Genomic DNA, 27,041 nt, shown 5'->3' on the forward strand with positions numbered 1-27,041 from the left:
CAGATGAAACATAAGCCTGACGAATAGCCAACGTGACCCAACGAGCCTCCGTATTCTTGGAGGCCGGCCAACCCCGCATAGGTGCGTCAACAAGAACTAACAATGTGTCCGTATGACGAATGGCTTACGTACGGGAAAGATAAAGGTGCAAAACCCTAACCACATCCAACAATGCTAACTTCCGATCCTCATTGGCTAAAGTCGAAACCAAAGGCAGGAAGGACAATGTCCTGATTGAGATGAAAAGAAGATACCACCTTTGGCATAAAAGAGGGCTTAGTACGCAAAACCACCCGATCATCATGGAAAACCAACAAGGGTGGCCCGCAAGAAAGTGCTGCCATCTCGGAAACCTGCCGAGCTGAAGTAATAGCCAAATGAAAAACCACTTTAAGCGTAAGAAAATGTAACTCAACTGAGTCTATAGGCTCAAAAGGAGGCTTCTGAAGAGCCGTAAGAACCAAAATTTCAATCCCATGGGGGAACTGGAGGAACATAAGGAAGTTGAATTCTCAAAACTTCCTGGAGAAACGTCTGGACTTCTGGTAGAGTAGCCAATCTCTTCTGAAAAAGAACGGACAAGGCCGAAACCTGTCCTTAAATGATGAAAGGCGAAGTCCCTTTGTCAAACCATCTTGATGGAAGGACAAAAGACGAAACAATAGAAAAACTCCAGGTGCAACCTTCCATTTTTCACACCAAGCTATGTAGATACGCCATACTCTGATAAATTTGAGAAGTGACTGGCTTTCTAGCCTAGAGCATAGTCTTCACCACAGCACGAGAGAAACCCTTTGCTCTTAAGATGCAGGATTCAAGAACCATGCCGTCAAAGCCATCCGAGGCAAATTGTGGTGGTGACAAGGTCTTTGAAGAAGAAGATCTAGACGCAGCGGCAGACGATAAGGGTCCTCAGTCACCATGCTGCATAGAAGAGTGTACCACTGGTGCCAAGGCCAATCCGGTGCTATGAGAATGATTGGGAGACCCTCTCGACGATCCCGCTGAAATAACCGAGGGATTAGAGGGAATGGTGGAAATACATAACCCAGACGAAACCTCCAGAGAGCTGTCATGGCATCGACCAGAAACGCCTGAGGTTCTAGGGATCAAGACCCGTACCGATGCAGTTTTTTGTTGAGACTAGATGCCATGAGGTCGATGTCAGGAGTTCCCCACCGAGACACTAGCGAAAGGAACACTTCCTGATCAAGTGCCCATTCTCCCGGATGAACTGTGTGGCGACTGAGGAAATCCGCCTCCCAGTTTTCCACTCCCGGAATGTGGGCGGCAGAAATGACCGGAAACCAGTACTCTGCCCAATTGAGGATATGACACTTCTTTCATGGCTCTCCAACTTATAGTTCCGCCCGGCTTGTTGATGTATGCCACTGCGGTGGCATTGTCCGACTGAACGCATACCAGATGGCCCTGGACAAGAAGCTGCACCTGAAGCAGTGCATATCTTATTGCTCTCAAATCCAGAATATTGATCTGAAGAGACAGCTATTAACTGGCCCAGAGGCATTGGAAATGGTGAGACTGAAACACCGCCCCCCCAACCCGTGAGGCTGGCGTCCGTGGTGACCACCATCCAGGACCAAATGTTGAAGGGAGCCACCCTGGACAGATTGGAACTCCGAAGTCACCACAGAAGAGCCGGTCTGGTCTGAACCGACAAACGAAGAAGCTGTGTGTCTAGATTTGGTCCCGTCTGTGACCAACATCTGAGAAGGTGAGGCAAAATACAATGGTAGGTATCAAAAATGTAGCTATTCAGTTGCTAACATATAAAATGTAATGACAAAAATATAACAGCATAATAACATGCATAAAATAAAAGTACAAGCAAGGAGTCCTACCAGAAGGATAGTGGGGGAGCTGCAGGTCACAAAATAGTGCAGAGCCTTTGATAAAGCTGCCAGATGACAGCGAAACGCGTAAGGAGGCCAATTCTCTGACTAGGGCAGTGTCCAGCCGTGCAATGGGGCCATTTAAAGTCACTCCAAGCCTCGGGAGATCTCAGCACCTATCTTTATGGACATTAATACAGGGAGAACCACTGCTACCTTTTGCGCAGGATAAAGAGATTAAACTGGACCCTCGCTAGGTGGAATACCCGGCCAACACCAAAAGGGAGCTGGTAAATATTTATCTCCGAACTGGATGTTACAGCAGCATCTCATTCTTAGGAGGACTATTTTTGCTGATCAGCACACATTGCACATGCCGGCATTTATATACATTCACTTGCCCTTTTCCAGACAAATTAGGAATCCGGGTCGAAGGATTGGCTATTAGGCTCGTTTTTATTGCATCAGTATTGTAATGGTTGTTATGAATTTGTCATAAAGTATGTGTTTTATTAATTAATGATTTATATGTTTTTTAAACTACACCTGGTAATAAGACATTTTTGTGAAGCACTGTTTTTTTCATATATGTTCCTGTTTTGCAGACTTACCCTGCACAAGCTCCCAGATCTAAAAGTCCTCCCTAGCAAAATCTCCTCCACGGGGTACTGCGCCAACACGTTAGGGAACTTGATGTTCCTTTTTCAAGGCATATATGCCTTGAAAAAGGACCATCAAGTTCCGAAACGCGATTGTGCAGGGTAAGTCCAGACTGCTCTGCACTACTTTGTGACCTGCAGCTCCCCCACTATCCTTCCAGTAGGACTCCTTATTTGTACTTTTATTTTATGCATGTTATTATGCTTTTATATTTTTGTCATTAAATTTTATATGTTAGCAACTGAACAGAGCGATTTTTGTTACCTACCATTGTATTCGGCCTGTGACTTTTTGGGGATTTAGGGTTACCCCTCTTTTTGGTAACAAAGACAAACTGATATTCAGAGATGCGCCCAGGGGTGTCTGTCACCTATTTTGTTGTATACAATCTGAGAAGTTGAGCCTGAAGAGGAGGAGCATGGAACCTGGCATACGGCACCGCCTCAAATGCTACCACCATCTTCCCCAACACCTGCATGCACCTGAGGACTGAGAATAGAGGTAACTGCAACAGAGATCGAATCCTGGATTGTAGATCTTGAACCTTGTCCTGGGGTAAGAACACCCTCTGATTCTTGGTGTCGAATAGGCGTCCCAGAAGGATCCTCTCCTGAGAAGGGAGGAGAGATTATTTGGGCAGATTCACTAACCACCCAAAGGACAGAAAGGCGTCTACCGTGAGGTTCAAGTGCTGGTGAAGGAGTAACTGTGATGGAGCCTTCAGCAACAGGTTGTCCAGGTCAGGAGTAATGTTGACCACCTGACATCTCAGTGCCGCAACCATGTGAGCCATGATCTTTGTGAACACCTGAGGTGCCGTGGACAGGCCGAATGGGAGAGCTTGAAATTGAAAATGCCAAGGGCCTATCGCAAACATTAAAAGGTGCTGGTGACCTTTCCAAATGGGGACGTGTAGGTATGCATCCTTTATGTCTATGGAGGCCAAAAACTCGCCCGCCTCCATGGAATGGATGATTGAACAAATGGATTCCATTTTGAACTTTTCCACCGAGAGATACGGATTTACACACTTTAGGTTGAGAATTGGGTGAAACGGTTTGTTTACGATAAAAAAAAGACTGGAGTAAAAGCCTTGACCTTGTTGGTGACTGGGAACTTGAAGAACTACATTTTTAAAAGTGAGGAAACTGCCCGAAATTAGGGCCTGTTGTCTGAAAGGATCGGAAAGAAGGGGAGTGTGAAAAATCGTCTGGGAGGTGTTTCCTCGAGGTCTAGACTATAACCTTGAGAAAGAACCCCAATCACCCAACGATCTGGGCTTGATTGAAGCCACTGCTCCCTGATTCGAAGTAGACGGGCCCCAACCACCAATGATCCCTCCAGAAGCCTCGAACCATCATGTGGCAGGCTTATTCAGTAGGTCTGACAGTAGGTCTGTGGGTTTCTTGGTTTCCTCTACCTCTGAATGCTTCTCTGCGTGGGAATCTAGAAAAATTCTGAAAGGACTGGAAACTCCCTCTGCCCTGGGTGCGAAAAGGACCGAAACCTTGTTGACTTCGGTTTTTGAGTGGCAACCGGAAGAAAAATGGACTCTTGACCCCCTTAGTATAAGAAATAATCTTGGTAAGCTTTGAACCAAATAGGAATTCCTCTTCAAAGGGAACCACTGTCAAGGTCTGCTTTGAATCAGTCTGCATTCCAAGCACAAAGCCAAAGGAATCTTCTAGCCGTTACTGCCAGAGCAAACACCAGTGACTGAAGAGAGACAGAATCCAAAAGGGCTTCGCCAGCATAAGCGATCTGCTTTGCTAACTGAATAGCCTCAAAAGGATCATCAGACTGCATTATGGTAACTACTCGTGCTAGCCAGTCATCCATGGCCTTAAGGATCCAAGCGCTTGCAAGTATAGGCCGTAAAGAAATACCTGAGAATGTAAAGATAGTTTTAAGGACCACATCAGTCTTGTAATCCGTAGCATTCTTTAACGACACTGACTGTATGGAAGGAATAACTATTGCTTTTGGAAGATGCGTAATAGGGGCATCAACCTTAGAAGGTGTCTCCCAAGATTTTGTGTCTTCTTCAGCAAAAGGAAACAGATATTTCAGATTTTTTAGGAGCCAAAAATTCTGAGTCTGGTTTAAGCCAGGCTTCCTTCAAAATATCCCCAAAGTGTAAATACGATGGAAACAGAGTGACCTGTCTCTTTTGTCGCTTAAAAAGCGAGGTCGGACTTTCCGCCACTGTCACATCCTGAAGGTTAAGTGTTTAACGTATGGCCTCGATCAACAATCGGACCCCTGAGCTGGTGGATGTCTCTTTCTCCTCCCAAGCAGACGTGTCCTCCTACTCAGGTTCTACCTCACCTACCTCCAGAGGAATTTTAGTTGAATCTAACTCCTCCCCCGGGAAGGTTAGAGTGGGTGGTGTCTGTAACAGATTAGTAGGTCTGGATCCCGAAGAGGTCACAATTTTAAGAATTGTGCCAAATCGGATAGACATCTACCCATATTTTTGGCCCAAGGAGGTTCTTCTGACTACCCAGAAGCTGTACCCGATCTGGATTGACACAGGTCAGCTATGGCATCTGCCATGTTTCTGTCCCCCTGCATGTCTGTGTAACTGATCGTAGAGGTGCTTCCTCCCCTATATTCGAAAGAATGGACAGTGCTCCAAAAAATGAAGGGGCGTGGCTTCATTGGGAAGGGGTGTGGCCACATAATAGTGCCAATTCACATTACATCACACAGTAGTGCCGCTTATACACACTGCGCCAGGTAGAACCTCCTATACACAATGCTCCAGGTAGAGCACGGTATACACTTTGTGCCAGGCAGAGCACATTATATACATTGCACCAGGTAGAGCGTATTATACACATTGCACTAGTTAAAGCACCGTATACACTTTGCGCCAGGTAGAGCACATTATACATTTTACGCCAGGTAGAGCACATTATACACTTTGCGCCAGGTAGAGCACATTATACACTTTGCGCCAGGTAGAGCCTTATACACACTGCACCAGGTAGAGCACGTTATACACTTTGCGCCAGGTAGAGCACTGGGAAAGGAAGGGAGGGGGAGTTATTACTTATATACACAGGGGTAGGAAGGGGCAGTTATACACACAGTTGAAGGGGGAGGGGGCACAGTTACTGCTCTGTGGAGCTCCAACAGGGTATCGTGGAAGAGTGGAGCGGGTGACAGGGTGGAGATTAAGAAGTGGGTGAGTCTAGTCCTTGGAATGAGAGGAGCCGCTTACAATATAGAGCGGCAGGTTAGAGGAATAAATGGGGCTGGTCTGGTCCTGCAGGAGCTTCCCCTATTCTTCTCCAGCCTGCACATATCACCCTCATGCTGTATCACCTGCAGCCGCCTCTTGTCCCGTCGCTTACCGCTGGCATCTGTCTGCTTCCTACGCAGTCTAGATCCTGTAGCTCACCGGAGGGGCACCGTGGATTTCCTCATGTCACCAGCCTGCCCGCGGAGGTCACAGCCCCAGCTACAGTACACAAAGCAGGATGATTCCTGTCATGTGCGCGCGGAGCAGACGGTGAGGGGAGGCGGGGCAGAAGAACACACTCTCCATGGTCTCCTCCCCTTCCAAGTTCCTCCCACTGCTGTCGTGGAGACTGAAACTGATAGACAGCACAGAACAACGCTGCTGGTCAGAGCGCGTCCTGAGGGACCCTGCGTTTAATTTTTGAGTCCCCACCATCAATGCTCGGGTAAAATACGCGTCAGGCGCGTTTTTGCGAACACCTACAACACTAGTTAAGGTATGCTCCCCGTCTGTGTAATAAACAGGGTGAGATAACCACTAAGTGTATACAATAAAAAAAACGGTTGATGCAGATTTCTTATCTAACCCTTAACACTTGTAATGCCTGATCTCTGCCTGTATACTTATCAGGATGAGTCAGGACTGTGTTAACATTCTACTATCTCCTCCTCAGTAAGCTGCACAGCGCTGCCCGGTCAGTCAGCGCTGATAGAGAGTGGATGACTAAAATGGCGCCCGCTGTCCAAGTCCGCCCCCACATTTAGTAATGGGTGGAACCTGAGTCCGACCCTGCTTCAAGATCCCCTTCAGGAGAAATGCCTGTCGTGGCCGTAAAAACCCCTTCAGTTAGGGGACAGACGTGGCTCCCGCTTCCCTTCTGCTGCGGTCCCGCCGGTGTCTGTATGGCAGCAGCGGGATCCACAGCAGCAGTGTGCAGCCACTGACATCCCGCCAGCGGCGCGATCCTGGCCGCTCTTAAATTACCCTGCTGCGTGCTACTCAAGGAAGACTGACAGGATGGGGACACGATCCAACACTGCAAGGGCAGGTTGCGACTGTCCCACCTGCTATAGTGCCTCCTCGGTGCTGTGTCCAGTGACCCTAACCCTTTCTAGAGGCTGCGTGAGTGAGGAATAAAGGCACACAGCCGCCTTTCTACCTCTCTAACCTCACTCACAATATGCTTGTTGCCTGTGTACAGGGACTAAGCATAAAGTCAAAACAGATATGAAACTAAAACCTAGCTAAAATCTTGCAGCAAAGGAAAACTGTGCCTATCCTCCAAGGCACAAAACTAAAACTGGGGCTGGGTCTGTGGAGAGACTGTAGATGGGAGGGGAGGATTTACTTTTGATAGATTCTGTGCCAAACTTCATTCCACACACTCTAACCCCTTAGTAAGTATGCAGCATCCCCCAGAGTGATGAAGGAGAAAATGGGATTTTAATTACCTACCGGTAAACCCTTTTCTTGTAGTCCATAAGGGATATTGGGGAGACTTAGTACGATGGGGTATAGATGGGGTCCAAAGGAGTCGGTGCACTTTAAATTTCTTCACTGGGTGTGCTGGCTCCTCCCCTCGATGCTCCCTCTCACAGGCAGGTATAGGTAAAACAGTGCTCGAAGGAGAAAGGACATACATGAGAGGGGGAACATAACAACAAGGAGTGGTAAGATTTATACACCAGCACACCACTAACAGAAAACAACTAGCAACGGCTGGTAACCAAACAGCAACAGCTGAACAGGTAACCATAGAAAAGATAACCTCCAGAAAGTCAACGCACTGAGGCGGGCGCCCAATAGCCCTTATGGACTACAAGAAAAGGATTTACCGGTAGGTAATTAAAATCCTATTTTCTCTAGCATCCATAAGGGATATTGGGGAGACTTAGGGCCTAATTCAGAGTTGATCACAGCAGCAAATTTGTTAGCAGATGGGCAAAACCAGGGCCCTCATTCCGAGTTGTTCGCTCGCAAGCTGCTTTTAACAGCATTGCACACGCTAAGCCGCCGCCTACTGGGAGTGAATCTTAGCTTAGCAAAATTGCGAACGAAAGATTCGCAATATTGCGAAAAGACTTCTCTGTGCAGTTTCTGGTTTGACGTCACAAACACACCCAGCGTTCGCCCAGACACTCCTCCGTTTCTCCAGCCACTCCCGCGTTTTTCCCAGAAACTGTAGCGTTTTTTCACACACTCCCATAAAACGACCAGTTTCCGCCCAGAAACACCCACTTCCTGTCAATCACACTCCGATCTCCAGAACGAAGAAAAAACCTTGTAATGCCGTGAGTAAAATACCAAACTTCATAGCAAATTTACTTGGCGCAGTCGCAGTGCGAACATTGCGCATGCGCAATTAGCGGAAAATCGCTGCGATGCGAAGATAATTACCGAGCGAACAACTCGGAATGACCACCCATGTGCACTGTGCAGGGGGGGGGGGCAGATATAATATGTGCAGAGAGTTAGATTTGGGTGTGGTGTGTTCAAACTGAAATCTAAATTGCAGTGTAAAAAATAAAGCAGCCAGTATTTACCCTGCACAGAAACAATATAACCCACCCAAATCTCACTCTCTCCGCAAATGTTATATCTGCTCCACCTGCAGTGCACATGGTTTTGCCCAACTGCTAACAAATTTGCTGCCGCAATCAACTCTGAATTACCCCCTTAGTACGATGGGGACGTCCCAAAGCTTCCAGAACGTGCGGAGACTGTTGCAGCACCGCCTGCCCAACTGGATATCCTCTTTGGCCACGGTATCAAACCTGTAGAACTTCACAAAGGTGTTCTTCCCCCGACCAGGTAGCAGCTTGGCATAGTTGCAAGGCCGAGACTCCACGGGCAGCCGCCCAGGAAGACCCCACCAATCTTGTAGAGTGGGCCTTCAGAGACTGTGGAACAGGTAAGGCCGCTGATACATAGGCCTGTTGGATAGTAAGCCTAAGCCAACGAGCAATAAACTGCTGTGAAGCAGGGCAACCCTTTTCCTGTGCATCATATAGCACGAACAAAGAATCTGACTTTCTGATCCGAGCCGATCTTTTCACATAGATCATCAAGGCTCGCACCGCATCCAATGCCTCCGGAGGAGCAGACGTGCCAGAACCACAATAAATTGATTCAAGTGGAACACAGACACAACCTTTGGCAGGAACTGCTGCCTAGTCCTGAGCTCCACCCTGTCCTCGTAAAAGACCAAGTAGAGACTTTTACAAGATAAGGCCCCCAATTCTGAGACACGCCTAGCAGAAGACAGGGCCAGTAACATCACCGTCTTTCACGTGAGGTACTTGTCTTCTACCGTCATCAGAGGTTCAAGCCAGGAGGACCATAGACATTCCAACACTACATTCAAATACCAGGGTGTCGTGGGCGGCACAAAAGGAGGTTGCATGTGAAGTATCCCTTGCAAGAAAGTCTGAACTTCTGGCAACACTGCCAATTTCTTCTGGAAGAAGGAAAGAGATGAAATCTGGACCTTAATGGAACCCAGACGTAAGCCCTTATCCACACCAGCTTGCAGGAAACGTCCCAATTGGAACTCCGCAGATGGATACGTACGTTCCTCGCACCAAGAGACATATCTTCTCCAGATATGATGATAGCGTTTTGACGTCATAGGCTTCCTGGCCTGGACCATGGTAGCAATGACATTTCTGGAAAGGCCCTTGTGAGCTAGGATGTTCCGCTTAACCTCCATGCCATCAAACGAAGTCGCCGTAAGTCCAGGTAGACGAACGGTCCTTGAAGATCTCTTCTTAGTGGTAGAGGCCAAGGGACTTCGACGGACATGTCCAGAAGATCCGCGTACCAAGCCCACGGAGGCCAATCCGGGGCAATCAGAATCGCTTGGACTCTTTGATTCCCGATTTACTTGAGCACCCGTGGGAGCAATGGAATCGGAGGAAACAGGTAGACCAGCCGGTAAAGCCACGGCGATGTCAAGGCATCTACTGCCCTCGCCTGAGGGTCCCTGGTTCATGAGCAATACCAACGAAGCTGCTTGTTGAGTCGAGAATCCATCATGGCTATTTGTGAGCAACCCCACAGGTCGATGATTTGCTGAAACACTTGATGGTGAAGTTCCCACTCTCCCGGGTGGAGATCGTGACTACTCAGGAAGTCCGCTTCCCAGTTGTCCACTCCCGGAATGAAGAGTGCGGAAAATGCTCTTGCATTTCTTTCCGCCCAGAGGAGTAGAGGAAAGGCCTGAAGCAGAGCATTGTAGATCTCCCGAAGTTCCAGAATGTTGATCGGAAGGAGGGCTTCGTGGGGTGACCACCTGCCCAGGAACTGAGCCCCTTGGGTGGCAGCTCCCCATCCTCTCAGACTCGCATCTGTCGTGAGGAGGATCCAATCCTGAATCCCGAAACTCCGGCCTTTCAAGAGACTGGAAGACTGCAGCCACCACAGGAGGGAAATCCTGGCCTGAGGTGACAGCCGTATCATCCGGTGCATCTGAAGCTGTGATCCGGACCACTTGCTCAGGAGATCCATTTGAAATGTTCTGGCATGGAACCTCACATATTGAATAGCCTCGTATGAGGCAACCATCTTCCCCAACAATCTTATGCAAAGATTGATGGATATTCGAGCAGGTCAGAGAACCATGCAGAACATCTCCTGAAGTGCTCTCGCCTTGTTTTCTGGGAGGAACACCTTCTGGGCCACAGTATCCAGTAACATCCTCCGGAACAGGAGCCGCTGAGTTGGCTCCAGGTGGGACTTCTGTAAATTGAGAATACACCCATGGCGCAACAGAAGTTGGATAGAGTGGTCGATATGGAGCCACAAAAGCTCCCTGGATCTTGCTTTTATCAGGAGATTGTCCAGGTAAGGGACAACCTTGACTCCCTGGACCCGGAGCTGGAACATCATCTCTGCCATTACCTTTGTGAACACCATCGGAGCTGTGGACAGGCCAAAGGGTAGCAACTGGAACTGGTAGTGATCGTCCAGCAAGGCAAAACCTCAGATAAGCCTGATAAGGTGGCCAAATCGGAATATGGAGATAGGCGTCCTTGATATCCAGGGAGACCATGAATTCCTGTTCTTCCAGGCCCGCAATCACTGCTCGTAAGGATTCCATTTTGAAATTGAAAACCTTTAGGTAAGGGTTCAAGGACTTTAGATTCAAAATGGGCCTTACCGAACCGTCCGGCTTCGGTACAACAAACTGATTGGAGTAATAACCCTTTCCTCGTTGTTGTATTGGTACTGGAACAATGACGTGGGACTGGACCAACTTTCAGATGGCCTGTTGCAATGTAACTTGAGTGTCCTTCAAAGCTGGTAAGCTGGATTGGAAAAATCGTTGGGGGAGGAGCACCGTCGAACTCCAGCTTGTAGCCTTGAGAAATGAGGTCCATGACCCAGGTATCCTGGCAGGAACTCTCCCAGATGCTGCTGAAGTGACGCAGTCGAGCTCCCACCTCAAGATTCCACTCGGGGTGGGTGGGCACAGTCATGATGAGGACTTAGTGGAAGCAGAACTGGTGTTCTGTTCCTGAGAACCGGTGTTTGCAGGTCTTCATTTACAACAACAAGCCCTGGTTCAATGCCCAGCTCATGCTACTTCGTCGAGCCAAAGAGGAGGCCTATAGCAGCGGTGACAGAGCACTATACAACCGTACTAGGAACTCTCTGACTAAAGGAATCAGACTAGCAAAAAAGCGGTTCTCGGACAAGCTGACAAACGATCTCTCCACCAATGACCCCGTATCTGTATGGAAAGGAATGCAATCCATAACCAACTATAGGAAAACATCGAAGTCCACCACCATGCACCAAGACCTAGCAGACGAGCTGAACCACTTTTATTGCAGGTTCGCAAAAGAAGTCCCCTGCAACCCAAACAATCACCTCTACGATGCCCCGAACACCGACGGCCAACCTCACTCAAGAAGAGGTGGAGGCATTGTTCAAAAGGACCAAACACAGGAAAGCTCCGGGTCCTGACGGAGTGTCACCACCTGCCCTAAGAGCATTTGCGGGTCAGCTCGCCCCCATATTCACCAAGATCTTCAATAAATCGTTGGAGCTACAGAAAGTCCCCTTCCTGCCTCAAAAGGTCTACTATCGTCCCGGTCCCCAAGAAACCCTCTATCACGAACCTGAACGACTACAGGCCGATAGCACTGACGTCTGTGGTCATGAAAACGTTCGAGTGTCTGGTTTTGAATCACCTGAAAACTGTGACTGTGACTGTGAGCCTATCGATTGAATTGGTGTGTCGAGGATGCAGTCAACCTGGGCCTGCACTACATTCTACAGCACCTAGACATTCCCGGTACCTACGCAAGGGTCCTGTTTGTCGATTTCAGCTCGGCCTTCAATACAATCGTCCACAGCATCCTCCACCCCAAATTACTTCGCCTAGGGGTCCCAGAAGCTACCTGTTCCTGGATAGTAGACTTCCTACAGAGAAATATATCAACTGCGCTGAAATGCAAGGGGTGCAGCTACTCAACAGGTTACCACAAACCTAAATACATATATGGAACAAAAAATATGAATAGCGCTCCCCAATTGGGATATATATCACCACAGCGTAATGTCCATCAGATTCTTGCAAGGAGTAGTGATGACAATAATTCACGTTCTGATATCTTCTCACATGGACATCCAAGATACCTCAAATAAGATTAGAAAAGACGCTTCTCATAGCGTAAAACAATTTTTTCCATTTATTCTAAAACATCTTTTTTTTTAAAAATCATAAGATAATGATAAACAAATTATCCACCACCATACAGAGTAACTGCGTACCAGAGTGGGCCTATACAAGGCATGTGTTGCACATGAAAGGGTTAGTCCCGGGTATAACTCCTCCACGGTCTAGATGTTCTGCCCTTCAAGGTTCCACGCTGTATCAGTCTCTGCCTTGATCCACCAACGCGTTTCAACATATAGTCTTTAGGACACAGGTGGTGAAAGCGGGGGAATTCACCTCTTAAGCGCGGTCCATTAGTACAGGGGCCCCTCTGGGCTGTGTCCTCTCACCCCTGCTCTTCTCCCTGTACACAAATGACTGTACCTCAGAGGCGCAATCAGTAAAGATCATCAAATTCGCCGATGACACCACCGTCATCGGCCTCATCAAGGACGGGGACAAATCGGCCTATAGACGGGAAGTAGACCGGATGGCCCAGTGGTGCATCCACAACAACCTTGAGCTCAACCCCCTCAAAACTGTCGAGATGATAGTTGACTTCAGGAAGAAGTCATCTAGTGCACCTCCGCTAACGATTGCTGACAGTGTGGTATCGCTAGTGGACTCCTTCAAGTTTCTAGGGAACACAATCTCCCGGGACCTTAAATGGGGGTCCAACACTGACGCCACTGTTGGGAAAGCGCAGCAGAGGTTGTTCTTCCTCAGGCAACTAAGAAAGTTCAACATCCCACAGAAGCTTCTGCTCCTCTTCTACTCCGCGATTGTGAAGTCGGTACTGTGCTCCTCGATACTCGTATGGTACAGCTCCACCAGCGCGAGGGACAGATGCAGGCTCCAAAAGGTGGTCAGAATCGCAGAGAAGATCATCGGGGCCGACCTTCCCTCAGTCCAGGACCTGTACCTGTCCAGAGCTAAAAAGCGGGCAATGAAGATAGTAAAAGACCAGCTACACCCCGGCCACAGCATGTTTAACTTGCTTCCTTCAGGCAGGCGTTACAGGGCCGTCCCCGCCAGGTCCACCAGAAGCCTCAAAAGTTTCTTTCCCCAAGCGGTCCGCCTGCTGAACTCCTGAACATTGACTGACTAGATGTACATGTAACTAACTTGTGTCCCTACGGTATACCTATCTGTGTGACTTTACTTGCGCCCCCATCTGCTTATCTGTTACCTACTTGGCTGTTGTATAGAAAACCGAAGACAAATTCCTAGTATACGCAAGTATACCTAACCAATAAAGCGGATTCTGATTCTTGCTTTACCTCTGGTGCCTCTAGCCGCAATGGAGGCACTTCTGGCCCTAGATCAAAATCTGTTAGACCGAAAGGACTGAACAGATGGCCCAGGGTAGGAACACCTAGCCGGTGGAGACTCAGAGGGGAGAAACGTGAATACCCCTGCAGTAACCTTAGAAATCCACATATTCAACTCAACCCTAAAGAGCCATTCCCAAGAAAAGGGGAGAGATTCCACACTGCGCTTGGACTCTGCGTCCGCTATCCATTGACACAACCACAAAGCCCTGCGCTCCGACACTGCCATGGCAGAAGTCCTAGGACTCTGCGTCCGCAATCCACTGACGCAACGACAAGGCCCTGCCAGCCGACACTGCCATGGCAGAGGTCCTAGCATTAATATTGCCCATCTCCTTGAGAGAGTAACACAGGACGCGTGCAGTGTCCTGAATGTGCTTCAGGAGAGTCACCGTAGTGAGTAGAGGCATATCCCTGGAGCGGCCCTTCTGAATTTGAGAAGCCCACGTGTGAATGGCATGGGTCATCCAGCAAAACCGCTATGACCGACCTTTGCGATATACATGCTGCTGTGTAGATAGACTTTAGTGTAGACTCTATTTTTCTATCCCCAGGGTCCTTTATGGTAAAGGAGCCTGGGGCAGGCAGCACTGACTTTTTAGACATTCTAGAGACTTGTATGTTAACCCCCCGGGGGAGGGGGGGGGGGTTCTTCGCAGAATTTCCTACCCTCAGGAGCAAATGGGAAAGTGTGCAAAAATCTTTTTGACACTTGGTATTTTTTGTCTGGATTTTTCCAGGCTAACTTAAACAGGTCATCTAACTGGAGTCAGGGAAAATAAGAATTTACTTACCGATAATTCTATTTCTCATAGTCCGTAGTGGATGCTGGGGACTCCGAAAGGACCATGGGGAATAGCGGCTCCGCAGGAGACTGGGCACAAAAGTAAAAGCTTTAGGACTACCTGGTGTGCACTGGCTCCTCCCCCTATGACCCTCCTCCAAGCCTCAGTTAGGATACTGTGCCCGGACGAGCGTACACAATAAGGAAGGATTTTGAATCCCGGGTAAGACTCATACCAGCCACACCGTACAACCTGTGATTTGAACCCAGTTAACAGCATGATAACAGAGGAGCCTCTGAAAAGATGGCTCACAACAATAATAACCCGATTTTTGTAACAATAACTATGTACAAGTATTGCAGACAATCCGCACTTGGGATGGGCGCCCAGCATCCACTACGGACTATGAGAAATAGAATTATCGGTAAGTAAATTCTTATTTTCTCTAACGTCCTAGTGGATGCTGGGGACTTCGAAAGGACCATGGGGATTATACCAAAGCTCCCAAACGGGCGGGAGAGTGCGGATGACTCTGCAGCACCGAATGAGAGAACTCCAGGTCCTCCTCAGCCAGGGTATCAAATTTGTAGAATTTTGCAAACGTATTTGCCCCTGACCAAGTAGCTGCTCGGCAAAGTTGTAAAGCCGAGACCCCTCGGGCAGCCGCCCAAGATGAGCCCACTTTCCGTGTGGAATGGGCTTTTACAGATTTTGGCTGTGGCAGGCCTGCCACAGAATGTGCAAGCTGAATTGTACTACAAATCCAACGAGCAATCGTCTGCTTAGAAGCAGGGGCACCCAGCTTGTTGGGTGCATACAGAATAAACAGCGAGTCAGATTTTCTGACTCCAGCCGTCCTGGAAACATATTTTCAGGGCCCTGACTACGTCCAGCAACTTGGAATCCTCCAAGTCCCTAGTAGCCGCAGGCACCACAATAGGCTGGTTTAAGTGAAATGCTGAAACCACCTTAGGGAGAAATTGAGGACGAGTCCTCAATTCTGCCCTGTCCATATGAAAAATTAGGTAAGGGCTTTTATAGGATAAAGCCGCCAATTCTGATACACGCCTGGCTGAAGCCAGGGCTAACAGCATTACCACTTTCCATGTGAGATATTTTAAGTCCAGAGTGGTGAGTGGTTCAAACCAATGTGATTTTAGGAATCCCAAAACTACATTGAGATCCCAAGGTGCCACTGGAGGCACAAAAGGAGGCTGTATATGCAGTACCCCCTTGACAAACGTCTGAACTTCAGGAACTGAAGCTAGTTCTTTTTGGAAGAATATTGACAGGGCCGAAATTTGAACCTTAATGGACCCTAATTTGAGGCCCATAGACAGTCCTGTTTGCAGGAAATGCAGGAATCGACCCAGTTGAAATTCCTCTGTAGGGGCCTTCCTGGCCTCACACCACGCAACATATTTACGCCAAATACGGTGATAATGTTGCACAGTTACATCCTTCCTGGCTTTGATCAGGGTAGGGATGACTTCATCCGGAATGCCTTTTTCCTTCAGGATCCGGCGTTCAACCGCCATGCCGTCAAACGCAGCCGCAGTAAGTCTTGGAACAGACATGGTCCCTGCTGGAGCAGGTCCTTTCTTAGAGGTAGAGGCCACGGGTCTTCCGTGAGCATCTCTTGAATTTCCGGGTACCAAGTCCTTCTTGGCCAATCCGGAGCCACGAGTATAGTCTTTACTCCTCTCCTTCTTATGATTCTCAGTACTTTTGGTATGAGAGGAAGAGGAGGGAACACATACACTGACTGGTACACCCACGGTGTTACCAGAGCGTCCACAGCTATTGCCTGAGGGTCCCTTGACCTGGCGCAATATCTGTCCAGTTTTTTGTTGAGGCGGGACGCCATCATGTCCACCTTTGGTTTTTCCCAACGGTTCACAATCATGTGGAAGACTTCTGGGTGAAGTCCCCACTCCCCCGGGTGAAGATCGTGTCTGCTGAGGAAGTCTGCTTCCCAGTTGTCCACTCCCGGAATGAACACTGCTGACAGTGCTATCACATGATTTTCCGCCCAGCGAAGAATCCTTGCCAATTCCGTCATTGCCCTCCTGCTTCTTGTGCCGCCCTGTCTGTTTACGTGGGCGACTGCCGTGATGTTGTCCGACTGGATCAACACCGGCTGACCCTGAAGCAGAGGCCTTGCCTGACTTAGGGCATTGTAAATGGCCCTTAGTTCCAGGATATTTATGTGAAGTGATGTTTCCATGCTTGACCACAAGCCCTGGAAATTTCTTCCCTGTGTGACTGCTCCCCAGCCTCTCAGGCTGGCATCCGTGGTCACCAGGACCCAATCCTGAATGCCGAATCTGCGGCCCTCTAGAAGATGAGCACTCTGTAACCACCACAGGAGAGACACCCTTGTCCTTGGAGACGGGGTTATCCGCTGATGCATTTGAAGATGCGATCCGGACCATTTGTCCAGCAGATCCCACTGAAAAGTTCTTGCGTGGAATCTGCCGAATGGAATCGCTTCGTAAGAAGCCACCATCTTTCCCAGGACCCTTGTGCATTGATGCACTGACACTTTTCCTGGTCTTAGGAGGTTCCTGACTAGGTCGGATAACTCCCTGGCTTTCTCTTCCGGGAGAAACACCTTTTTCTGTACTGTGTCCAGAATCATCCCTAGGAACAGCAGACGTTTCGTCGGAATCAGCTGCGATTTTGGAATATTTAGAATCCATCCGTGCTGTCGTAGTACTACTTGAGATAGTGCTACTCCGACCTCTAACTGTTCTCTGGACCTTGCCCTTATCAGGAGATCGTCCAAGTAAGGGATAATTAAGACGCCTTTTCTTCGAAGAAGAATCATCATTTCGGCCATTACCTTGGTAAAGACCCGGGGTGCCGTGGACAATCCAAACGGCAGCGTCTGAAACTGATAGTGACAGTTCTGTACCACAAACCTGAGGTACCCTTGGTGAGAAGGGCAAATTGGGACATGGAGGTAAGCATCCTTGATGTCCAGAGACACCATATAGTCCCCTTCTTGCAGGTTCGCTATCACTGCTCTGAGTGACTCCATCTTGAACTTGAACCTTTTTATGTAAGTGTTCAAGGATTTCAGATTTAAAATGGGTCTCACCGAGCCGTCCGGCTTCGGTACCACAAACAGCGTGGAATAATACCCCTTTCCCTGTTGTAGGAGGGGTACCTTGATTATCACCTGCTGGGAATACAGCTTGTGAATGGCTTCCAATACCGCCTCCCTGTCGGGGGGAGACGTTGGTAAAGCAGACTTCAGGAACCGGCGAGGGGGAGACGTCTCGAATTCCAATTTGTACCCCTGAGATACTACCTGCAGGATCCAGGGGTCCACTTGCGAGTGAGCCCACTGCGCGCTGAAATTCTTGAGACGGGCCCCCACCGTGCCTGAGTCCGCTTGTAAGGCCCCAGCGTCATGCTGAGGACTTGGCAGAAGCGGGGGAGGGCTTCTGTTCGTGGGAAGAGGCTGTCTGCTGCAGTCTTTTTCCCCTTCCTCTGCCCCAGGGCAGATATGAGTGGCCTTTTGCCCGCTTGCCCTTATGGGGACGAAAGGACTGAGCCTGAAAAGACGGTATCTTTTTCTGCTGAGAGGTGACCTGGGGTAAAAAGGTGGATTTCCCAGCCGTTGCCGTGGCCACCAGGTCCGATAGACCGACCCCAAATAACTCCTCCCCTTTATACGGCAATACTTCCATATGCCGTTTGGAATCCGCATCACCTGACCACTGTCGCATCCATAACCCTCTTCTGGCAGAAATGGACATCGCACTTACTCTTGATGCCAGAGTGCAAATATCCCTCTGTGCATCTCGCATATATAGAAATGCATCCTTTAAATGCTCTATAGTCAATAATGCCAGCAGGTCTCACTGAAAATAAAAAACCTACTTTAAACTTTTACTCTAAGCAGCTCAGGAGAGCCCCTTAGTATGCACCCTTCTCGTTCGGGCACAAAAATCTAACTGAGGCTTGGAGGAGGGTCATAGGGGGAGGAGCCAGTGCACACCAGGTAGTCCTAAAGCTTTTACTTTTGTGCCCAGTCTCCTGCGGAGCCGCTATTCCCCATGGTCCTTTCGGAGTCCCCAGCATCCACTAGGACGTTAGAGAAAGGAACATTAGGCTTGTTCTGTGTAAAGAAAAAATAAGAATTTACTTACCGATAATTCTATTTCTCATGGTCCGTAGTGGATGCTGGGGACTCCGAAAGGACCATGGGGAATAGCGGCTCCGCAGGAGACTGGGCACAAAAGTAAAAAGCTTTAGGACTACCTGGTGTGCACTGGCTCCTCCCCCTATGACCCTCCTCCAAGCCTCAGTTAGGATACTGTGCCCGGACGAGCGTACACAATAAGGAAGGATTTTGAATCCCGGGTAAGACTCATACCAGCCACACCAATCACACCGTACAACTTGTGATCTGAACCCAGTTAACAGCATGATAACAGAAGGAGCCTCTGAAAAGATGGCTCACAACAACAATAACCCGATTTTTGTAACAATAACTATGTACAAGTAATGCAGACAATCCGCACTTGGGATGGGCGCCCAGCATCCACTACGGACTATGAGAAATAGAATTATCGGTAAGTAAATTCTTATTTTCTCTAACGTCCTAGTGGATGCTGGGGACTCCGAAAGGACCATGGGGATTATACCAAAGCTCCCAAACGGGCGGGAGAGTGCGGATGACTCTGCAGCACCGAATGAGAGAACTCCAGGTCCTCCTCAGCCAGGGTATCAAATTTGTAGAATTTAGCAAACGTGTTTTCCCCTGACCAAGTAGCTGCTCGGCAAAGTTGTAACGCCGAGACCCCTCGGGCAGCCGCCCAAGATGAGCCCACTTTCCGTGTGGAATGGGCTTTTACAGATTTTGGCTGTGGCAGGCCTGCCACAGAATGTGCAAGCTGAATTGTACTACAAATCCAACGAGCAATCGTCTGCTTAGAAGCAGGAGCACCCAGCTTGTTGGGTGCATACAGGATAAACAGCGAGTCAGATTTTCTGACTCCAGCCGTCCTGGAAACATATATTTTCAGGGCCTTGACTACGTCCAGCAACTTGGAATCCTCCAAGTCCCTAGTAGCCGCAGGCACCACAATAGGCTGGTTTAAGTGAAATGCTGAAACCACCTTAGGGAGAAATTGAGGACGAGTCCTCAATTCTGCCCTGTCCGTATGAAAAATTAGGTAAGGGCTTTTATAGGATAAAGCCGCCAACTCTGATACACGCCTGGCTGAAGCCAGGGCTAACAGCATTACCACTTTCCATGTGAGATATTTTAAGTCCACAGTGGTGAGTGGTTCAAACCAATGTGATTTTAGGAATCCCAAAACTACATTGAGATCCCAAGGTGCCACTGGAGGCACAAAAGGAGGCTGTATATGCAGTACCCCCTTGACAAACGTCTGAACTTCAGGAACAGAAGCTAGTTCTTTTTGATATTGACAGGGCCGAAATTTGAACCTTAATGGACCCTAATTTGAGGTCCATAGACAGTCCTGTTTGCAGGAAATGCAGGAATCGGCCCAGTTGAAATTCCTCTGTAGGGGCCTTCCTGGCCTCGCACCACGCAACATATTTACGCCAAATACGGTGATAATGTTGTACGGTTACATCCTTCCTGGCTTTGATCAGGGTAGGGATGACTTCATCCGGAATGCCTTTTTCCTTCAGGATCCGGCGTTCAACCGCCATGCCGTCAAACGCAGCCGCAGTAAGTCTTGGAACAGACATGGTCCCTGCTGGAGCAGGTCCTTTCTTAGAGGTAGAGGCCACGGGTCTTCCGTGAGCATCTCTTGAATTTCCGGGTACCAAGTCCTTCTTGGCCAATCCGGAGCCACGAGTATAGTCTTTACTCCTCTCCTTCTTATGATTCTCAGTACTTTTGGTATGAGAGGAAGAGGAGGGAACACATACACTGACTGGTACACCCACGGTGTTACCAGAGCGTCCACAGCTATTGCCTGAGGGTCCCTTGACCTGGCGCAATATCTGTCCAGTTTTTTGTTGAGGCGGGACGCCATCATGTCCACCTTTGGTTTTTCCCAACGGTTCACAATCATGTGGAAGACTTCTGGGTGAAGTCCCCACTCCCCCGGGTGAAGATCGTGTCTGCTGAGGAAGTCTGCTTCCCAGTTGTCCACTCCCGGAATGAACACTGCTGACAGTGCTATCACATGATTTTCCGCCCAGCGAAGAATCCTTGCCAATTCCGTCATTGCCCTCCTGCTTCTTGTGCCGCCCTGTCTGTTTACGTGGGCGACTGCCGTGATGTTGTCCGACTGGATCAACACCGGCTGACCCTGAAGCAGAGGCCTTGCCTGACTTAGGGCATTGTAAATGGCCCTAAGTTCCAGGATATTTATGTGAAGTGATGTTTCCATGCTTGACCACAAGCCCTGGAAATTTCTTCCCTGTGTGACTGCTCCCCAGCCTCTCAGGCTGGCATCCGTGGTCACCAGGACCCAATCCTGAATGCCGAATCTGCGGCCCTCTAGAAGATGAGCACTCTGTAACCACCACAGGAGAGACACCCTTGTCCTTGGAGACGGGGTTATCCGCTGATGCATTTGAAGATGCGATCCGGACCATTTGTCCAGCAGATCCCACTGAAAAGTTCTTGCGTGGAATCTGCCGAATGGAATCGCTTCGTAAGAAGCCACCATCTTTCCCAGGACCCTTGTGCATTGATGCACTGACACTTTTCCTGGTCTTAGGAGGTTCCTGACTAGGTCGGATAACTCCCTGGCTTTCTCTTCCGGGAGAAACACCTTTTTCTGTATTTTGTCCAGAATCATCCCTAGGAACAGCAGACGTGTCGTCGGAATCAGCTGCGATTTTGGAATATTTAGAATCCATCCGTGCTGTCGTAGTACTACTTGAGATAGTGCTACTCCGACCTCTAACTGTTCTCTGGACCTTGCCCTTATCAGGAGATCGTCCAAGTAAGGGATAATTAAGACGCCTTTTCTTCGAAGAAGAATCATCATTTCGGCCATTACCTTGGTAAAGACCCGGGGTGCCGTGGACAATCCAAACGGCAGCGTCTGAAACTGATAGTGACAGTTCTGTACCACAAACCTGAGGTACCCTTGGTGAGAAGGGCAAATTGGGACATGGAGGTAAGCATCCTTGATGTCCAGAGACACCATATAGTCCCCTTCTTGCAGGTTCGCTATCACTGCTCTGAGTGACTCCATCTTGAACTTGAACCTTTTTATGTAAGTGTTCAAGGATTTCAGATTTAAAATGGGTCTCACCGAGCCGTCCGGCTTCGGTACCACAAACAGCGTGGAATAATACCCCTTTCCCTGTTGTAGGAGGGGTACCTTGATTATCACCTGCTGGGAATACAGCTTGTGAATGGCTTCCAATACCGCCTCCCTGTCGGGGGGAGACGTTGGTAAAGCAGACTTCAGGAACCGGCGAGGGGGAGACGTCTCGAATTCCAATTTGTACCCCTGAGATACTACCTGCAGGATCCAGGGGTCCACTTGCGAGTGAGCCCACTGCGCTCTGAAATTTTTGAGACGGGCCCCCACCGTGTCTGAGTCCGCTTGTAAGGCCCCAGCGTCATGCTGAGGACTTGGCAGAAGCGGGGGAGGGCTTCTGTTCGTGGGAAGAGGCTGTCTGCTGCAGTCTTTTTTCCCTTCCTCTGCCCCGGGGCAGATATGAGTGGCCTTTTGCCCGCTTGCCCTTATGGGGACGAAAGGACTGAGCCTGAAAAGACGGTATCTTTTTCTGCTGCGAGGTGACTTGGGGTAAAAAGGTGGATTTCCCAGCCGTTGCCGTGGCCACCAGGTCCGATAGACCGACCCCAAATAAGTCCTCCCCTTTATACGGCAATACTTCCATATGCCGTTTGGAATCCGCATCCCCTGACCACTGTCGCGTCCATAATCCTCTTCTGGCAGAAATGGACATCGCACTTACTCTTGATGCCAGAGTGCAAATATCCCTCTGTGCATCTCGCATATATAGAAATGCATCCTTTAAATGCTCTATAGTCAATAATATACTGTCCCTGTCCAGGGTATCAATATTTTCAGTCAGGGAATCTGACCAAGCCACCCCAGCACTGCACATCCAGGCTGAGGCGATTGCTGGTCGCAGTATAATACCAGTATGTGTGTATATACTTTTTAGGATATTTTCCAGCTTCCTATCAGCTGGTTCCTTGAGGGCGGCCGTATCAGGAGACGGTAACGCCACTTGTTTTGATAAGCGTGTGAGCGCCTTATCTACCCTAGGGGGTGTTTCCCAACGTGCCCTAACCTCTGGCGGGAAAGGGTATAATGCCAATAATTTTTTAGAAATTAGCAGTTTTTTATCGGGGGAAACCCACGCTTCATCACACACCTCATTTAATTCATCTGATTCAGGAAAAACTACGGGTAGTTTTTTCACACCCCACATAATACCCTTTTTTGTGGTACTTGTAGTATCAGAAATGTTCAAAACCTCCTTCATTGCCGTGATCATGTAACGTGTGGCCCTACTGGAAAATACGTTTGTTTCCTCACCGTCGACACTGGAGTCAGTGTCCGTGTCTGTGTCTGTATCGACCTGAGGTAACGGGCGCTTTAGAGCCCCTGACGGTGTTTGAGACGCCTGTACAGGTATTAACTGATTTGCCGGCTGTCTCATGTCGTCAACAGTCTTTTGTAAAGTGCTGACACTATCACGTAATTCTTTCCATAAGACCATCCAGTCAGGTGTCGACTCCCTAGGGGGTGACATCACTAACACAGGCAATTGCTCCGCCTCCACACCATTTTCCTCCTCATACATGTCGAGACAACGTACCGACACACAGCACACACACACAGGGAATGCTCTGATAGAGGACAGGACCCCACCAGCCCTTTGGGGAGACAGAGGGAGAGTTTGCCAGCACACACCAGAGCGCTATATATATATATATATATATATATATATATATATATATATATATATATATATATATATATATATTATATATATATTATATATATATATATATATATATATATATATAGGGATAACCTTATATAAGTGTTTTTCCCTAATATAGCTGCTGTATATATTTATATGCCAATTTAGTGCCCCCCTCTCTTGTTTTACCCTGTTTCTGTAGTGCAGGACTGCAGGGGAGAGTCAGGGAGCCTTCCTCCAACGGAGCTGTGAGGAAAAAATGGCGCCAGTGTGCTGAGGAGATAGGCTCCGCCCCTTTTTGGCGGCCTTTCTCCCGCTTTTTTATGAAAAAATTGGCAGGGGTTAAATGCATCCATATAGCCCAGGAGCTATATGTGATGTATTTTTTTGCCAAAAAAGGTGTTTTTTATTGCGTCTCAGGGCGCCCCCCCCCAGCGCCCTGCACCCTCAGTGACCGGAGTGTGAAGTGTGCTGAGAGCAATGGCGCACAGCTGCGGTGCTGTGCGCTACCTTATTGAAGACAGGACGTCTTCTGCCGCCGATTTTCCGGACCTCTTCAGTCTTCTGGCTCTGTAAGGGGGCCGGCGGCGCGGCTCTGGGACCCATCCATGGCTGGGCCTGTGATCGTCCCTCTGGAGCTAATGTCCAGTAGCCTAAGAAGCCCAATCCACTCTGCACGCAGGTGAGTTCGCTTCTTCTCCCCTTAGTCCCTCGGTGCAGTGAGCCTGTTGCCAGCAGGTCTCACTGAAAATAAAAAACCTACTTTAAACTTTTACACTAAGCAGCTCAGGAGAGCCCCTTAGCCTGCACCCGTCTCGTTCGGGCACAAAAATCTAACTGAGGCTTGGAGGAGGGTCATAGGGGGAGGAGCCAGTGCACACCAGGTAGTCCTAAAGCTTTTTACTTTTGTGCCCAGTCTCCTGCGGAGCCGCTATTCCCCATGGTCCTTTCGGAGTCCCCAGCATCCACTAAGACGTTAGAGAAATGACTGCTGTGACGCAGCTTCCCCTAAAGGGAGCTTTAAAACGTCCCATATAGCCAGAATGAGGGGTTCAATACCCTGAGCAGAAGTGGAATCCCCACTAACGGGATCCAAGTCCTCCCCATCCTCCTGTATCTCATCATCTGAATCAGAATGTAGAGCAGGTAAACCATGCTTTTGTGGTCCTGAGAGAGGGAGGGCTGTGTAACATCTGCCCTGGCAGCTAGGTCTGCAACAGCCTGCTATAGTAGCTGAGTCTTTTGAGCATTAGCAGCAAGTTGTGATGACATATCAGACATGATAGTTTTAATGGCACCTATCTAAGAAGGCTCTTGACGCTCTCCCCCAGCCCCCTCACTGAGTTGTGAAGATTGGCTGCATTGTTCTCATGATACAGAATTAGATAAGGGAAGAGACTCTGGTGTGGTATACACTGCATAGTTTGTGTTTACCCATGTTTACAGTAAAGCACAATTACATACACATACACACAGACAAGTAATAACTTAGCAAGCCTGCCTTTACTGTGTGTGAGAAGGAGATAGAGAGAAGACCAGGACACCCCAGCTACACAGCCCCAGTGAGGCTATAAGCGGTTATATCACAGTGAAACAACTATGATTACTGTCCTTTATAGAACACAGATTGTGTACAATAGCGGCTCTCCCCCTTTGTTACACCCTGTAGCAGTTTTCCAGCGTTTTCCCGAGTGTCAGGAGGAGCTGTGTGTGCCTGCTGCTGCTGTAAGCAGAGGAAGGCGCCAAAATACCACTGGTCCCCCTCTGAGGTAGCTCCGGCCCCCCAATGGCGCCGAAGCTACAGTGTTTTTTATACTGGCAATGTCTCCCAAATAGCTTAAAAACACCACACAAGTGCTAGTTTAAGCCACCGCTAGCCAGTGTACACAGGAGGCTATAACGCCCCCCCCCCAGGAGGGTCCCGTACGCCTCCCTTGCGTGTAAGCAGCACTTTGAACCGGAGGACCCCCCTAGCGGGCCCCTGGTTTGTACTCACCACTTTTGTCACTTTCAGGCTATTGTTAGGAGTGTGCGGTGTGCTGCGATTGCGCAGTGTCCAGCTGTACAAACAACCTCTCAGGACGGTGGTCCTGCAGCGGGGAAGTGGCTCTGAAACCTCGCAAGGCCAGTGCCCCCCCCCCCAAACTCCCACGGTGCAGGTATGCTGTTGCCCAAACAGCATCCCGAAAATAATAGAGATTGAAAAGTAACTGAAGAAAACTCTCTGGAGCTGCAGAGATGTGCATCCTCTCCTGAGGGCACTTTTTTCTAAACTGCCTGTGGGGGGGGGGGGGGCATAGAGGGGAGGAGCCTGCACACCCAGTTGAAGAAATTTAAAGTGCACCGGCTCCTTTGGACCCCGTCTATACCCCATCGTACTAAGTCTCCCCAATATCCCTTATGGATGCTAGAGAAAAGTAGATTATTTCTTTACCTGATGCTCAGTATGCCAGTGGGTTCTGCCCTGGTCAGGTGAGGCCGTCTGTTCTCGTACCAGGTGTAGATGGATAAAATGTAATTAAATCAAGCTGTCCAAATCAGAAGTTATGAGAACACCCTCAGTCTCTGTTGCAATCCAAGGACAGCCCACCAGTGACAGCTGAGCCACACTTCTGTCATGCATGCAGAAACGTGGAAAGTATCTACTGATCACAACAGACATTGGATAACCTGGACATACAGTATCAGGTGGATCGCTTGAACCCAGGTACAAATATTTAGCAGTGCTGTTTCATATGGCATTCAGTTTTGGGTAATAATATACTTTTATATATTTTGAAATCATAGCATAGTTACCATCATGCAATAAACATTTCCAGTAGGGAGTATGCACATGCCTTGCATTCTGTATGGATTCTAGAGCACTATAAAGTAAACAAAAAAAATTGCTCTTTCACTTGGATCCAACAAATAGCAAACTGCAGTGGGAGATGTCAGCTCAGTTAGGTCAGAGATGCTTCAGTAGGGAAACCGCTTACCAAAAACAACCTATTGGATGACAAACATGTAAAGCATGCCTGGATAGTAGGTAATACTGCCTGCATTTCTCTTTAAACTAGACACTTGATTTAAAATCAGCAGCGTTATAAACGGACACGATGGTACAAATGCAACATTCATTTTGCACGAGCGGGGAAGGGCGAGCGGAGGAGCTGAACTGTCATTTCCCACAGACCTAGTCTTGTTGCCAACTGGCTTTATGTAAGAATTAAAAATCATTTTCACCCTGAACAAACAACCCATCTGTAAAATGCACAATGAACAAAATGAAAATAAGAATTTACTTACCGATAATTCTATTTCTCGTAGTCCGTAGTGGATGCTGGGAACTCCGTAAGGACCATGGGGAATAGCGGCTCCGCAGGAGACTGGGCACAAAAGTAAAAGCTTTAGGACTACCTGGTGTGCACTGGCTCCTCCCCCTATGACCCTCCTCCAAGCCTCAGTTAGGATACTGTGCCCGGACGAGCGTACACAATAAGGAAGGATTTTGAATCCCGGATAAGACTCATACCAGCCACACCAATCACACCGTACAACCTGTGATCTGAACCCAGTTAACAGCATGATAACAGAGGAGCCTCTGAA

General features: G+C 48.7%; 1 protein-coding gene across 6 annotated transcripts in view; it reads right to left on the bottom strand.

Annotated features, from left to right (window-relative positions):
* The window catches only part of HDAC10 (histone deacetylase 10), a 167,293-nt gene that overhangs the window by 103,520 nt on the left and 36,732 nt on the right, over positions 1 to 27,041 (bottom strand). For all 6 annotated transcript variants that reach the window (XR_010179420.1, XR_010179418.1, XR_010179421.1 and 3 more), the window contains one exon: positions 26,250 to 26,317. Coding sequence is in view for 1 of the 6 variants with exons in the window: in XM_063927153.1 (XP_063783223.1) it covers positions 26,250 to 26,317 (68 nt within the window). In the remaining 5 variants the exon portion in view is untranslated. The remainder of the gene's footprint in view (positions 1 to 26,249; positions 26,318 to 27,041) is intronic.

Source organism: Pseudophryne corroboree, chromosome 6 (genome assembly GCF_028390025.1).
Source record: "Pseudophryne corroboree isolate aPseCor3 chromosome 6, aPseCor3.hap2, whole genome shotgun sequence".
NCBI classification, from domain to species: domain Eukaryota; kingdom Metazoa; phylum Chordata; class Amphibia; order Anura; family Myobatrachidae; genus Pseudophryne; species Pseudophryne corroboree.